We start from the raw sequence: 16964 nt of genomic DNA, 5'->3' as shown, positions 1-16964 counted from the left end.
ACCCAGTCTCACTGTCTGCGGGCGATCTGTTAGGAAATCCTTAATCCACATACACAGGCTGTAGCTGAGGCCCAGATCAAGAAGTTTGGTGATCAGCCAGTTGGGGACGATGGTATTAAAAGCCGAGCTGTAATCTATAAAGAGTAGTCTTACATATGTCTCCTTCTTGTCCAGGTGTGTCAGCGTTGAATGGAGGGCTGTGACGATACCGTCCTCAGAGGACCTGTTTTCCCTGTAAGCATACTGATGCTGGTCCAGGGAGCGAGGGAGGAAAGCCTTAACGCGCTTCGCCACCAGCCTCTCAAAGCACTTGGCGATGATGGGAGTGAGCGCCACAGGTCTATAGTCATTTAAGGTGCTGATGTTACTTTGCTTGGGCACAGGTATAATAGTGGCTGTTTTAAAACAGGTTGGTACGACCGCTTTGGCTAAAGACATATTAAAAATGTCCGTAAAGACATCTGCAAGCTGGTATGCGCATTCTTTGAGCACTCTTCCTGGAATGCCATCTGGTCCCTCTGCCTTCCTTGTGTTCACAGACCTGAGGATGAGTCTTACCTCCTCTGCTGTTACCATGGCTGTGTGGTCTGTGCCAGCAGGTGGGGGAGCAGCTCCATTATCTAGCCCAGGTGTCTCGAAGCGGGCATAGAAGTGGTTGAGCTCCTCTGCTAAGGAGGCATTGATGTTTGTCGGTGGGTTGCGGCTTCCCCTGTAGTTCGTGATCTGTTGTATGCCTTGCCACACTTGTGTTGGGTCTCTGTTGGTGAAGTGGCCCTCAATCTTCTCCCTGTACATGGCTTTGGCCTGCTTGATGCCTTTTTTCAGGTTGTGCCTGGCTATGCTGTACTGTGCTCTGTCACCTGATTTGAAAGCTGCGTTGCGCTCCCTCAGAAGGGCCTGTACCTCCCCAGTCATCCAGGGTTTCCTGTTAGGGGGAATCCTGCTGCGGGTGATGGTGGTGATATTTTCAATGCAGGTCCTGATGTAACAGAGGACAGCGAAGGCATACTCATTTACATCCTGATTAAAAAACAAGGTCCAGTTTGTTCTTTCAAAGCAGTCCTGGAGCTGTAGAGATGCATCTTCAGGCCACTTCCTAAACGTTTTAATGGTAGCTTCTTGTTTTTTAATGATGGGGCGATATGCGGGAATCAGGGATAGTGACAGGTGATCAGACTGGCCCAGGTGCGCGAGGGGTGAGGCCCTGTATCCCTTTTTAATATTTGAATACACACAGTCCAGAATATTTTTTCCTCGAGTTGCGCACTTTACGTGTTGATCAAAGCAAGGCAGCACCGTCTTGAGGTTGACATGGTTAAAGTCACCAGCCACGATAAAAACGCCCTCTGGATAAGTGGTCTGCTGTTTGTTTATAGCTGCTAGTAGATTGCCAAGTGCTGCATTAACGTTGGCATCTGGTGGGATGTGTACAGCGGTTACCACGGTAACGGAGAATTCGCGTGGTAAATAAAATGGTCTGCATTTGACTGCTTACATATGTACATAGTCCTCCTCCACGGCTCTTACCAGAAGCCTCTGTTCTATCGCTGCGATTAAGTGAGCGACCTGCCAGCTCCACTGCTGCATCTGAGATCCCCGAGTGTAGACAGCTTTCCGTGATAACGATGATGGAGCTGTCTCGTATGGTTGACCGCGTCGATATATCTAGATGAAGTTCGTCCATCTTATTTCCTAGAGACCTGACATTTGCGACGTAAAGACTGGGCAGTGGTGGTCTGTTTGGAGCCCTTTTTAGCCTAGCCAAGTCGCCAGACCTGCAACCCCGCAGCCCGCTTCTGTTTACGTTCCCTCCTCCGTCTTCGGGGTATGCCGCTCGGTGTATCGATCCATGAAGACGCCGGTGTTCTTGCTATTCCCGGAGGAATCCCATGCGAGTGTTTATTCATGAGTCATTACCCCATTGGTTTGAAATATCATCAACTTCTAATTTGTTCAAATAATGTTTGAAAAACATTTAGAAAATAAAAAGAGAAGGCTCAATTGGTTTAATCATTAAAAATTTAATTAAATTAATTAAAAAAAAATTATCAGGTCCAGCTATAGGCTTACTATTTTGGCAAATTATATGACATAAATAAAACTACAGTTGGTCAAAACATTAGAACTGTTTAAAAAGGCCATTTTAATTTTCTAAATCTATTGCAATAAAGTACCTGAACCAGTTCCAACTAGGTGACTGTACTTACTAAACCATTACCTGAAACATCTTTTCATGGAGTCGTCTCCAACCCAAGGTGCTACATGCAGAAAAATACAATGTATTTTTGCAGTTTGTATACAATGTTTATTTCCCTTTCAGACATGTTTTTGTTTCAACATGGCTGTTCACCACTTCCCTTGGGGGATGGAATTCTTCCGAAACCATTTTACTTCTCCCCTCATGTGAGAAGCACTCCTGAACGGTTAACATTGCATAGTCCTGCTCAGCATATTTTCCTAGAAGGAAACAGCAATTGAAAAAACAAAATTACTATGTATGGCGTTCATTGAAGTATACTATCCCTGCTTACCGCAAAATATACCAATATACCAAATTTAATTATATATTTTTTCACATTTTGTAGATTCAATATGTGTATGCAGTATATTTGACTATGACTGTATTGTTCTCACCTTCTCCTCCGCTGTAAGTATAGCTGAACCAGCCAATGGGCAACAAGGGGCCAAAAAGTCATCAATGCTGCTGTGATTGGAGAGAAGGGGAAAGGCCACCACAGATATTTCCAGAACTGCGAAACAGAAGTTGCATTGATTTATATTATTTTACCAAAGAAAAGGTAAAGGAATATATAAAAAAAAATCATGGAATCTCATTGAGGACCAATTGTGGACGGTGGAAACTTACTTTAATGAATTTGTGCGTCAGGGATGAGAATCCCTCCTGCCTTGGCGACTGGGATCTCGACTAGAAGCAAGAAGAAGACATTAGAAACATACTGCGACTCATCTCCCAATTTAAAACCGCTTGAAGGGATTGATACAATGGAAGTGATCTTACAACATTTGTTTTAATTTCACAAAATAAAAATGTGCAGATTGTTATTTTCGTTAATGGTCTTCACCTGTGAGACAGTCAGAACCTCCAGCGTGTGGAGCCTGTGTAGCACGTTAGCCATGTCCTCTTGTAACCTAAGCAGCGCAGTAGCTATCTGCTCGTTGTTTTGACCCATTGTGACGCCTCCAGAATGTCCTCGTGCAGAGACGCACTGACAAGCGGCGACCATGTTGACACACAGCTGTGAGCCAGAGAAAGTCCTGGGTGACACGGACCCTGAAACAAGTGACCCATTTTAGGATTTGAGGTAGTAGGGAATTATATATTTCACCTTGTTTGATATATAACAACATTCATTCTTTCACCATTGTACGCTTACCTCTACCTCTCCTTGTTAAGGAGCTTGGGGTTCGTACTGTGCCAAACTCATATTCAAGAAGGGGTTGTCCGTGCTGTTTGACATCCTCCCTTCGTCTCCCTGAGGTTTTTCTGAATCCAGACGACTGAAATTTAGATATTCCTGACACTTAGATGGAAAATAATACATGTATGAATTACATCTAAAAGGGTATTTCCTATTCTTAGAAAGTACTTAATAATTAAAATACTTAAGTGTAAGTTCTAACTACTAAACACACTCTCTATCTTGTCAACCTGCCTCTTCCATAGCCAGATGTTCCATTGAATCACAGAATTCTTCATTGTCCGAGTCTGCTGTTCTGTGGTTTTTCTCAGGAATGGCACCACTGTTATCTAGGAGTATGCAAGGAAAAACTTTATACATTTACAGTACGTACATCATACAAATGAAATACCTTTGTCAGTATGAAATATTTATTAATTTGTTTAATGAAATTCACATGTGGTTTATTGTGTTACTCACACATGGTCCTCCATGTGTACATAGGACTTCAACAATAAGCGGTAAGTCTTAGAATAAGTCTTAGAGTACCATATTAAGCGCTATATAAATTTCATTTATTATTATTATTATTATTATTAACAATGTGTGTGTTCAGAGGACCTAAGCGGTGTGAGTGGTGCATGTGTTCAGAGGACCTAAACGGTGTGTGTGCTCCATGTGTTTAGAGGACCTAAACGGTGTCTTAGTGTCTCACCACTCTGACGACCGTTGACTCTCATGTTTGAGCTTCTCGGTGCATGAGGCTGAAGCGAGGCCAGCTCCTCGTCCTCCAGCTGGCTGTTCAAGGAGCTGTGGATCCCGTTGGTGACGGAGGACATGCTGGGATCCATGCTGCTCACCGACCACCTGCCCTCCTCCCAGACCTGTAGCCCGGGGAAGGGGGTCCTCCTCCTTTCTGGGCCCCCTGAAGCCAACCAGGACAAGGACATTAGGACTTAGGAGCAACCAAAAAAGAGAGAATCAGATAAAGAAATTCCCACTGATAAGTTTTAGTTCTTAAGGTTTTTTTTTTTTTTTTTGATTGATGGAGTTCGAGCACAGAAGCTCAATGTCTTTTTTAATTTCTGTAGCACAAAACAATGCTATGATATAGCTCTAATTCAAATGTCCTTTCTCAGCATTCTCTCCAACAGTACTATGGAATTCACAGTGATTGCAAGGTATGTCGGCCCCAAAAATACTATTGAATCGCAGAACAAAGCACCCGTCTACCAAACCCTGTCAGGTTGTAAGCATGTGTGTGTTTTAGAAAATGGCAATGCTAATGACACAAATTAGACACAAAAGGCTACCCTAAAACTACCAAGGGGTACCTTTAGCTTCCTCCTCATCCACCTGGTCCTCGTCCTCGTCCTCTGTGTCGTCTCCATTGGAGCTCCCCTCGACGTCACTGAATTCTGAATCACTACTTTCCTTGTTTCTGAACGCTAAGCTGTTGTTTTGTATATCCTCATTACTGGCGGCCATGTGCTCTCTGTTGTTGTGTTTATCCATATCCCCATCACAGATGGCCAGGCAGAGATCATTAGTTGCATCTCGGTCGTTTCCTGGGTTCTGAATATCCTCCCACAAATCCCCGAAGCCTGAATTGGGGATTAGATGACTATCGGTCACCTATGTGATCTATCTACTATTTTTATGAGACCAACCACAGTTTTGCAGCTAGCTCTACAAGGCTAGCAAAACAGAGCAAGCAGTGTACCACCTACGACCAACCACATGTGAAATCAAAGGATGAGGCAGCATGCATAGCACAATCAGACAGACTGTAGAGCTAATGAAGAACAGTAAACACATTAACAGACTATATAGGACATTTTCTTTCTTCTACTTAAAGCGTCAAGGGTATATCTGACTTAATCAGAGGGCAGAGAGAAAGCATTGCCTGCCCTGGTAAAAAGGTCTGTGATTAAGATTGAGCTGAAGTACAAAAAAAAGGGTGTCGCCAACCAGCGAGGACTTGCCTTCCATCAGTGGTTTGGGCTTTCTGAGCTCATCTGGTGGGGAAAGAAGCCATGCAGGATGAAATGGCAATTAGGAAGTGAGCATCTACACTTCTGTTACATGACAACACATGCGAGATGGTGGAGGCAAATGGTTTGGATTTATATAGTTGTTATATACTTTGACTGTCTACTTATCTGCATATTTTATTTTTTAAATTTCATCAATGATACATGACAACAAAAAAGTCAAAAACACATCTTGAACTATTCTTTGACTTGCTCATTCTGAGTGAATATGGTAAAAGGACTCTAACTTTCTGTTTATCATTATCATCACCAACAACATCATAATCACTCTCTCACCTGCACAATCTGCGAAAGGTCTTGTGAAGGCTCTCTTGTCCACCTCGTTCTGCTCAACCTGATCTCCAGCTCCGTCCACCTCAGAGTAGAAGTTACCCAGCTTCTCTACAAGCTCTGACACCTCCTCCGAGACTGGGATGGTCTCCAGAATCTGAGTGCAAAAAAACACAGGATTACCTACTACTAACTACTTCAGCTGGATGTCTGGTACTGCCATCGCTAAGAGCAAGCAAAAGTCTATCATCAAATTCACAACTCTTCTCTGTTTTGGCACCGCAGATGTGAAACGAACTCCGTGCCGATGTCAGGACTGCCGAGTTGCTCAAAAGCTTCCGCAAAAGTCTCAAGACTCACCCGTTCAGAGTTCACGTAGTCTGCCATCCCGTCCCACCCCTCCTACTTATTATATGTTGTACGTCCTGGCACTTAATGTACGCATTTATTGCATGTCGTACTTAGTTATATATACACTTAGTTGTGCAGCATCTTATCCTAGCAATCTTATGTTGTATACAGGGAATTTTTTAAACTAGAGAATGCTAGTTCTTGGCACTTGGTTCTTCGAACATCCTTACTGTACCTACAGCGATATATTGTTTCACCTTCTTCTGAAAAATGTACTTATTGTGAGGTGTATATGTACATGTTGGGTCTAAATGTCTTAATTGATTGAATAATAACAATTATTTATACAATATATCTTATCATCAAACAAGTGTTTATGTTTAGTTAGACAACCTTCTTGACATAGTATTTCGCATTAGTTTCCCTATGACAACCAATTACTTTCCATTCCCACAATCAGAGCAATTCTCCTTCTCTAATTTATAGAATGAAGATTTTACCCCTCACTGAATAAGAAAGATAATCCTAAATCAACATCAGGATGTCTGCTTTGTTCTTTCTTCAATTCCAAGTGCATGTTAATTTGACTTAGTTAAACCTTAACGACATCAGAGTTAATACTGAAAGAGCTTACCAGTTGAATGTCGTCAACATAATTGATCATGGCCTCCTCCTTTGTCATATTTCCTAAAGAGCTCCAGGCATCCCTGCCAAGAACCAAAAATATTAGCATCCATATGTGAGCAACATGGGCAAAGAGAGCCCAAACAAAGATTACAAGTCTATCGATGGCGAACACAATTGATTCCCTCTTTCCTGTTGCAGGGCGGGACAGGGGGGAAGGTAGTGGCTGGCCTAAGTGGATGTCCCTAATCCCTAATGTCCACAGCCTCACCTGGAAGCGTCACACATTGGAAAAAGAGACTGAAAACTGTCATAGAATTTTCCCAAAAATTGACTACGATAAACTTAATGATATTAGATGACAGCAGCAGGTAATAGCAATAGATTAATATAGCTCATAACAGCATGTAGACATGATTTTCTATCAGACCTTTATTGACGTCTCACACACTGTCTCACATACCAAAATAATCTGCCGAGGCAAATATCGAGACCTGCCAGTGATGCCACCATTTGAGTTGATGCAAATCGCCTCCCAACTAGAGGGGCTTTGAACACTACATTGAGCTCACCCCACTGGATGGACTCTGAACACCAAAGGGAGCGTACCTTTCTGCCATAACAATGTTTATAAACGTAAAACGTCAACCTAGAAATCGTGAAACAGATACTCCGCCTTATTATTGTTTTAATATAGTGTAAAGCCATACCCTGTTAAATTATGCACACATAGTTGCTCACAATGGATTCCCCCCATATGCTGTATATGTTTTTTTCTGGCCTCAGGGAATAAAGATATGGTCATTAATATCACACAGAAAGCCATTTTTAACACTATCGCAGACACCTGGCTGCTTTAGGCACAAGAAGGGATACATAATTGATGATCGGCTATTACCATCTAATACAATCGCTCCTGCTTCTTCTTTTGCAAAATAATATAATCAATACAACTAATGACCACATGCAACTGCAATAGTTTTCCCGCTTCTTACAAAATTAGAATTTCAAAACATGATAAACAGAAACTAATGCTCGTTGATAAACAAGATAGATAGATGTTTTTATTTTTTGTATATTTCTTGTTTTCATTATTTATGTTCTCTCTTTTAATTTATCTATAAATATATTTATTTATAATGATCTTAGTTTCTGCTGTGACCCCCATATTTATGATTGGATTATTAGAGTACCATTTCATTCTATTCAAGCTCCCAATCAGTTTTGTAGATAACGTAGCTCTTAGCTAGCATTCTAGTACGTTACGCACACAAAAAACTGAACAATTCTTTAGCTAAAAGGAAGCTGACCATTTAGCCTTCCCCCGACTGTCCCAGAAGCCGATGGGCCTGGGGGCATGGCAGGGCCCCAGCGTGGCCTGCTTGTAGTAGCTGTAGAACATCAGCATCATGTTGTCAGAGGGCTGGTATGGCCCTGAGGGAGAGACATGTTTAATTAAAGTCACCATCATTATCCTCATCAACATCATCATATCCATCACCATGAGTTAAGACCAAAATATTATTATCATTAGTTTTATATTAATGAAGTAGTTATAATATAGGATAAACGTCACCTGTTATAGTCCTTCAAATGGAAACTATAGGGTTTTAAGTAACTTTATACATATTTTGATAAAAAAAAAAATAAAAAAATGTGTATTTATTATGAACATGTATACTATGTGAGGAGAAATTTTAATGATGTTGTTTCGTTGACATTTTACATGGTTGACATGGTTGGGGGTTTCTCCGTCAAAATTGAAACATTGTTTGAGTACTATATTTGGCTTTTTGAGATTATATGTGACCAAATATTGCAATGTTAGGGCGTTTTAGCAACACATTGCTGTCATTAAGAGACCATGCCATAAAATGACACTTTCAAATGTAGGTCAATGAATGTCAAATGATTGAGACAGGAAAGGACAGACGCTGGGACAGGACAGACACTGAGATAGGACAGACACTGGGATAGGACGGGATAGGACAGACACTGGGACAGGACAGACACTGACCATCCTCAGGCAAACTCCGGATAACTCCAACTGCGGCATCAAACCTGGCCTCCAGGCTGGACTCCTGCTCCATGCTGTGTGGACCAGGACGACAGATGAGATCTTCAAGGCTTCAATACACATGACATGTCTAAACACTAAGCCCACACAAATACTTATGTACCGAGAAACGTTGTGAGTGTGTAGGAGCTGTAAAATACGGCAGGATTATTTTGACCCATGAGATGAATGGAGGTTGCAGATAAATGAGACATGCCCTGATGTTTACCTTGTTTCAGACGTCAGGCCTGTCAGAAGGTCCCCAGAAACGTCCTCTTAGTGTTTATAAACAGCCAATTGCTATGTTGTCCTCTTAGTGTTCATGAACACAGCCTATGGCTATGTTGGTCCTTATCTGCAGTAGGCTCCGTTAAAGCCCATCTCAAGGATGAGCCGAGCAGTGACCGTATGATCAGGAGGGCATTATGGTAACTGTAGTTCTCTCGAGCAACACCTCCTACACTCGTTGGCGAAACGAAATATATTTTCCTTCAATTCCCACAACTCTCTGTTTCACTAAAGATTTACCCACCGAGCATTATGGGAAATGTAGTGTTGCCCACTGTGCAGGTCATTATCTGGCGTTAGGGTTCAAACCAGTACAACGTGTATTTATTGTTGGATAAGCTAAACATGTTTACAACGTAAGCGTTTCTAACAATTAACCTGCCAGATGTGTCGTTAATATGTTATGAGGGTCACCTACTGAGGTATTAAGATAAATATATATTATTAAAGCACCGCTATGAATAACATCGACACAATGTCAGAGAAAATAAAAGCTTTTGCATTGCATTTGTTATTGGCGTAATTTGTAACCGTTCCAACGGTAGGCCTATCTTAAGACAAACATTAGTGATACCAAACCTATCTTTATTTCAGTGCAAATGTGAACGGATGTAAATGATAATTGTTTGCCACAAACTTAAAGGAATAAAAAAAATCTGATTTTAATAATAATACGGACAGTGCATGATTTGACGCAGACGCGCGTTTATCGTTTCGCTGGAGCTCACACCGCAATCTAATCTGATTGGGCATTACGTCCTCGCAGCACCTCTCTCAACCAATCGCCGGTCTCACCGGTGACCAAATCATAAACGGTGACGGGATTTGCATTGTCCATCCCAGCAGCCCCACCGTGTTTCCAGGCGGGGGAGCCCCTTCACCAGAGCCCCTTCCCCCCTACCAGAGCACCGAGCCCCGCCGAACACCGGAGGAGGAGAGGCACGCCGAGGATGTAAGATGGCAGAACTACAAATGCTATTAGAGGAAGAGATTCCGGCCGGTAAAAGAGCTCTTGTGGAAAGCTACCAGAATCTGTCGAGGGTAGCGGAATACTGCGAGAACAACTATGTCCAGGTAAGATATCCGTGTTTTAAACGGTTAATGTGTCCGGTATCTCCGTGATTATCGACGGTACCAGCGAGGGGAGACTACAGGAAACGGGGTCCTCAGCTCCGCTACGTTCTCCTGGTCCTCCATCCAGGCCCGCAGCCCGTTGAACCGGGGGTTTAGTCGTGTTTTACCCGGTCTCTTTGTGAGGGAGACCGTGGGGGTTTAGACCTGTTTTATAGGTCTCTTTGTGAGGGGCACCGTGTGTGTGGCAGCGGGTCGTGTTCACCATCCCGGGCTCCTCGTCTCTATTCTCCGGGCTTCTGTCCGAGGGTGTGTCGCTGCTAGGACCAGAAGCTTTCTCACTGACTGCACGCTCTTTCAAGGGAGCCAATGTGTCCGTGTAGTAGTGCCACACATTTGGTCCTTATATGATCTTTAATTATTTATATTATGTACCATCCCTTTACGGACACGTTATTACGCTATGAAGATACCGAGCTATATAGTATTGGACCTTCATTAGTGGATCAATGGCTCAGCAGAAGTGGGATCAATTGTGAGCCCCTATGTGTGCACAATAAAACAGGGCATGGCCTTACACTGTATTTAAACGATAGTAAGGCGGAGTATCTGTTTCACAGTTTGAAGCACGACGTTTGACGTTTATAAACGTTGCTATTGGCAGAAGGGTAAGCTGACTTTAGTGTTCAAGAGCCCCTCCAGTAGGGGGGCGATCGGCATCAAATCAAATGGTGGCATCACTAGCAGGTCTCACTGGCAGAGATAAGCCAATGACACTTCAAAGATAAGGCAATATCTTAAGGTGCTGAATGCGAATTGCTGTTTTCTCAGAACGTATTATGTATGATTTAGGCGACGGTGTGAGCCAATTTAATTAACTAACAGGTTTAAAAAGTCAGAATCGTCCTTCCAGACAGACAAACATAGTGCCAGAGAGAGATCTAAGTTGGCAGATGTAAGTAATGGATGTTCAGGACATTTTCCCTTAGCCTTACTTTTCACCAGAAATAAAATTAAAAAATGTTGATTGACTATTGGTTATGCAAAGAGGGTCACAGCAATGATTATGGTGTAGTATGACGGTTGGGCTTTCCCAGGAGGCCTTGATACAATTTGAGTCAGAGTAGATACCTCACAGGCACAGTAACATTGGCTTCTGTTCAGCTGCTGTCACAGACTGAGAATCCTCCAGTCTTGTCAAGATATGGATTGGATTCCCTTTATCTGTGTCAGTTTTGATGTCATTCCAGACATATTGAATTACAACAAGCGGTCCGATCAAAAATGTATGGCACATAATCTCAATAATTGTTAAGCAGTTGAAATAAAGATTAGTACTATAGATTCAACCACAAAACACACCCACAGCAGCAGGGTGTGCCTGCTTAAAAATAAGTGCAATGTCAACGAGCTGCCAAATGATGTTACTATTTTTTTAATGTGTCAGACTAGGATTAATGAAACAGGATTAGTGTCCTCCTTGTACACTCTCAAAATTGTAAATGTCAATGAATTAAACGCGCTATAATTTTTTATTACGCATACTCACTGCTCAAACAAAGACCTAATCTGTCTCAGCTATTGTTGACCCTACCACTTTAACATATAACCACAAACACTCAAACATGCACAAACACAAACTAGCATGCATATACATGGCATTGCGCACACCCACCCACACACACCAACACCCCCACACACACACACACACACAAAGGCATGTACTCCCATGACTGATAGCTTTATGCACAACTCAGATGTTGGTCAACGTTGACATCAGTCACACATAAAGCCACACACACACACACACACACACACACACACACACACACACACACACACACACACACACACACACACACACACACACACACACACACACACACACACACACACACACACACACACACACAACCACACGCACACACACACACACACACACACACACACACACACACACACACACACACACACACACACACACACACACACACACAGACACACACACACACACACACACACACACACACACACACACACACACACACACACACACACACACACACACACACATACACAAACAACACACATGTCCCTCTATTGCAATTACAAACACTATCTACTGATGTTTAAGAATGGCTGTTATAACAAAGCAACTAAGAACATATAACTTATATAACTATAAGAAAGGCATATATGCCTAGTATTATATACATTACATTGTATGCACGGTATTATTAATATTTTTTACATTTTTAAAAGCCTTTTCTAAGCCTATTATCATAAAATAAATAAATAGAGACAGACAGACAGACCGTCAGACAGAGACAAGGCTTTTGAATTAATTCAAGGATCTGAATTATGAAAAATAAATATGCCGCTATCCAAGGTTTCTTGAACAAATTTCCCAGAGACATTTTAAGAGCTCTCCAATTAGTTTGAATTGAAGCGGGTTCCATATCTTTAACTCCAAACTGACTTGTTATAACAGTTCTCTTTTCCACATCTCCCCTCTTGAGAAGGCGGGTGTCTGTTGAAGTTTAAAACTATTGGAACTGCCCAGTGCCACTCTGGATCTGCCGTAACCAATTGCTAACGTTTGGCCGGGAACCACGTTGCGCGCAGGCTGTTAACAAACCTAACACCGTGCGTGAAGATGTCCGTCAACGAGAGTTGACTTTAACGTCATTTTTCTCAGCCACTCCCTCTGTTCGCTGATTTGACGCAGAAAATTTGGACGGAGAAAACCCACAGGGCATACTCACACTAGGCAAGTTTGCCTGTTTCGTAGACCCAGACCCAGACCTAGTACTGAAGGGAAATCAAAATAGAGCGGTACTTCGGTGGGCGGAGCCAGGCTACCTTGAGCCGTGGTTCTTGAGCCGTGTTCTTTGGCTGTGGGATTGTTTGTGTATGTCCATGATCGAGCAAATATTCCTCCATTAGATAAAGGAATTATGTTCAAGCATCCATGTATTTTTGTATGTCTTATTGTCAAAAAAATTGGTCTAGGGCTGTTAGAAATATCTCAATACACACAATAGCAGTACAACATTATAATACATAACCAACTTTCATGAATAGTGAAATCAACCACACAAACATAAGAGCCTACTAGACCAATCTATTTTTTGTATCGTATCACAATGAGTGACAAATAATAGGATGACTGTTTGTTGATAGTACCTCACTTAAGGCTCAGAATAACATCAATGTTGTGCATCAAATGTGGAAAATGTATTTAAAGATCTGTGATCAGCAAAGCAAGATGTTCCTTTTATAGTCCTGACCAATTGGAAAAAATAGAAATCTGAATTCATGTCATGTGATCTAGGTAGACCCAAGAGGTAGGCGTCTTTTTGTCGGTTTGGTGTTGTATCCGTGTGACTTTTCACAACAAAGTATAAAACTCTAGTAGGGAAAGAAAACATGCTTCCATCAAGCATAAAAAATAAAGTTGAATAATGCATCAATTCAATTCAATTCAATTCAATTCAATTCAATTCAATTCAATTCAATTCAATTCAATTCAATTCAATTCAATTTTATTTGTATAGCCCTTAATCACCATTACAGTCTCAAAGGGCTTAACAGGCCAAATATTTGTGACACCCCCCTTTACCCATGCCCCCACACGGGCAAGAAAAAACTCCCTTGAATCAGCAAGGAAGAAATCTTGAGAAGAAACGCAGTGTAGGGGATCCCTTCTTCCAGGGATGGTCAGGAGTGCAATGGGTGCCACAAATGGCATACAGGTAAATACATGTACATCATATTAAAATGGTGATGGGGTTCTGGCCGGTTATCCATGAGGAGAGTCCAGGCATCCAGTCCAGCACCCGCAGCACGCTACAACTGACAGAATAGTGAATTAGAACGGAAAAGTACATAGTGGGAATGTATAATGTAATAAGAAAAGCACAAGCAAACAGAGTAGTCTTCACTACGCATCTGTTGTTTTCACACTCCAAATGCAAGATTGTAGAGGTGCGTTTTGAGCTTCCCTTTGAATAGCTCCACAGAGTCAGCTTCCCTGATCGCTGATGGCAGCCTATTCCATAAAAAGGGGGCTCGATAGGCAAATGCTCTCTGTCCAGCCGATTTCTTTTTAACCTTCGGCAATGAAAGAAGGCCGGCTCCCGAAGACCGGAGAGACCGAGAAGGACTATAAGGAATAATCAGGTCCTTCAGGTACAATGGAGATAGTCCATGCAAGGCTTTATAGGTTAGCAATAGCACCTTAAAGTCTGATCTGAAAGTTATTGGTAGCCAATGTAAAGAGGCGAGAATAGGTGTAATATGATCAAACTTTCTCGTTCTGGTCAGCAATCTAGCTGCCGCATTGTGTACCAGCTGTAGACTCTTTGTAGTAGAGTTCGGTAATCCCGAGAACAGTGCATTGCAATAGTCCAGTCTTGACGAGACAAACGCATGAATCAGTGTCTCTGCATCCACTACAGATAACATTGATCTGATTCTTGCAATGTTTCTCAAATGGAAAAAGGCAATTCTAGTTATACTTCTTATATGCTGATCAAAGCATAGTTGCATCAATAATAGTGTTCACAACAATGGCCGTGCCATGACGGAGACCCGCCCCCCCCCCCATGGTCTATGTTGGGACCTATGCTTGCTTCCGGCTGCCTGGAGGAGGAGGTCTGGATCTCAAGGAATGTCCCAGCATTCCTCCAGCCTTGGATGACCTCCCTCGCACCTGTTATGGACCCTTTGGCTCCATGCATTGCCATGATGTTGAGTCACAGGAACATGGATGTGCAATCCACCATTTAATGTTCACTTCAAGAACTACGTTGTAGAAACAAGCTTTAATATGTTTTATTATTCTCTCTTCTCCTCTCTTCACCCTCACAATATTGGCTACCTCCATCGTCACCGTCTCCTCCACTGCCACCACCGCCGACACCAATATCATCATCATCCTCATCCACGACCTCCTCCTCCTCATCACCTCCTCAACCATCTCCTCCACCACCAAAACCAAATCCTCCCCCCACCACTATCTCCTCTACCACCACCACCACCATCCCCTCCCACCCCACCCTCGCCTCCACCCAGGCCCAGGACAAACGCAAGGCCCTGGAGGAGACCAAGGCTTACACCACCCAGTCCCTGGCCAGCGTGGCCTACCAGATCAACGCCCTGGCCAACAATGTGCTGCAGCTGCTGGACATCCAGGCCTCGCAGCTCCGCCGCATGGAGTCCTCCATCAACCACATCTCCCAGGTAGGTCGGCACACGCCCACACGGCCCTCCCACCGACCGGGAGTCTGTGGGAGTTCACCGGGTCTTATGTAGGAAGAGAAACAGAAGAGAAACTGTCTTTTCCTTTTTATTCAACGTCTAGGTGATTTTGCATCTTTTACTATCACTGTTGAGTCATTTAGCAGATGCTTTTATCTGAAGCACGCACGGTGCCAGGATTCCTGTTGTGGATGGGCCAGACTAATTGTGGGTGGTCCTTAAATTAAAAACGTTATCAAATCCTTGTTTAACCTAATACAAATGACCGACTAATATACTGTTATATTATCTGTGGTGCATAATAGCTTGATGCTCTCTAAATATTTTGTTGCATTGTAAAAAGTTTCGGTGGATAGGATGGACCTATCCGCGATGGCTCCTTAGGCCTTTGTACACTGCCAAGCCGGTTCGGTCGCGGCTTGGCACGAAGCAACGTTCCTCACTGCGTCTGCATCACCTTCTCACCCATGATGGTCAGCAGCTCGCGGATTTCACCGTCTCTCCAGTTAGAACTGCTCATGTTGATATCGCTGCGTTATTGTCTCGGTTGTAGAGACAACGCAGCAACACCTTCACCCAAGTACTGTACTGAGGATACATTAAAGAAAACAGATGTTGCAGCAACAGCAGGTCATGGTCAAGTTACCTGAGAGAGCTGCTTTTAACTTCCATTAATATGCCTATGAGTTGTGTTTATGTTGACGCGTTTGTCATGCTGGAAGGCCTGTACTGTTTAGATACGGGCACGAGCACGTATAAAGTGGAACAAACTGGCCTTCACTGAAAAAAACACACAGACACACGCACACGCAGCAGACAAATACACCCGGACACACACACACACATGCATGCACACCCAGACATATACACACACCCAGACACACGCACACACACACACACACACGCACGCACGCACGCACGCACGCACGCGCACGCACGCACGCACGCACGCACGCACGCACGCACGCACGCACGCACGCACGCACGCACGCACGCACGCACGCACGCACGCACGCACGCACACACACACACACACACACACACACACACACACACACACACACACACACACACACACACACACACACACACACACACACACACACACACACACACACACACCCTTTTTAAGAACCCATTCACAAGCATTCATTATACAGACAGACAAGACAGAGGGGAATGGGTCAGGGTGGATCTGCCAATCCTACACAACCTTTCAAATCAACATGTCTCATCAGCAGTCTCTCGCTTCCTCTGCTCCCAGCACTCTCTCTCTCTCTCTCTCTCTCTCTCTCCCTCTCTCTCTCTCGTCCTCACTCTCTCGCCCTTTACGCAATAATTATTGCCCTCACTCTCATCTCTCACTTTGTCTACCCCTCTATCTTTCTCTCTCTCTCTCTCTCTCTCTCTCTCTCTCTCTCTCTCTTCTCTCTCTCTCTCTCTCTCTTCTCCTCTCTCTTCTCCTCTCTCTTCTCTCTCTCTCTCTCTCCCTCCTCTCTCTCTCTCTCTCCCTCCCTCTCTCTCTCTCTCTCTCTCTCTCTCTCTCTCTCTCTCTCTCTCCTCTCTCCT

The 16964-nt window shown here is 43.3% G+C and overlaps 2 protein-coding genes across 4 annotated transcripts in view; one reads left to right on the top strand and one right to left on the bottom strand.

Annotated features, from left to right (window-relative positions):
- Positions 1–2038: 2038 nt before the first annotated feature.
- On the bottom strand, positions 2039–9169 carry LOC130388306 (acyl-CoA-binding domain-containing protein 5A-like). Of its 2 annotated transcripts, XM_056597753.1 has the most exons (14): positions 9004–9169; positions 8736–8809; positions 8029–8152; positions 6729–6801; positions 5750–5900; positions 5405–5437; positions 4754–5023; positions 4135–4344; positions 3675–3769; positions 3396–3519; positions 3084–3292; positions 2867–2926; positions 2635–2750; positions 2039–2457 (listed from the first exon to the last, which is right to left on the bottom strand). In XM_056597753.1, the coding sequence occupies exons 2-14, from the start codon at positions 8806–8808 to the stop codon at positions 2445–2447; spliced, it is 1551 nt and encodes a 516-aa protein (XP_056453728.1). In that variant the 5' UTR covers position 8809; positions 9004–9169; the 3' UTR covers positions 2039–2444. The 2 variants fall into 2 exon arrangements, with proteins under 2 accessions (XP_056453728.1, XP_056453729.1); XM_056597754.1 differs by lacking the exon at positions 4754–5023.
- A 770-nt stretch (positions 9170–9939) lies between these two features.
- LOC130387390 (abl interactor 1-like) overlaps positions 9940–16964 on the top strand; it is a 31939-nt gene continuing 24914 nt past the window's right edge. For both annotated transcript variants that reach the window (XM_056596436.1, XM_056596435.1), the window contains exons 1-2: positions 9940–10136; positions 15210–15377. In XM_056596436.1, coding sequence (XP_056452411.1) covers positions 10020–10136; positions 15210–15377 — 285 coding nt within the window. In that variant the 5' untranslated portion in view covers positions 9940–10019. The remainder of the gene's footprint in view (positions 10137–15209; positions 15378–16964) is intronic.

This window comes from Gadus chalcogrammus, chromosome 8, assembly GCF_026213295.1.
Source record: "Gadus chalcogrammus isolate NIFS_2021 chromosome 8, NIFS_Gcha_1.0, whole genome shotgun sequence".
NCBI lineage: Eukaryota > Metazoa > Chordata > Actinopteri > Gadiformes > Gadidae > Gadus > Gadus chalcogrammus.
The sequence above is the reverse complement of the archived record's forward strand: the minus strand, read 5'-3'. Positions and strand labels throughout refer to the sequence as shown.

What these genes read in the sequence shown, in the direction of transcription:
- LOC130388306 (XM_056597753.1), bottom strand. Translation starts at nt 8,808, where the DNA reads ATGGAGCAGGAGTCCAGCCTGGAGGCCAGGTTTGATGCCGCAGTTGGA. An exon ending in CTTAACAAGGAGAGGTAGAG is followed by an intron (nt 3,293 to 3,395) that starts GTAAGCGTACAA and finishes CACTTGTTTCAG; the next exon opens with GGTCCGTGTCACCCAGGACT. An exon ending in AGGTTCTGACTGTCTCACAG is followed by an intron (nt 2,927 to 3,083) that starts GTGAAGACCATT and finishes TCTTGCTTCTAG; the next exon opens with TCGAGATCCCAGTCGCCAAG.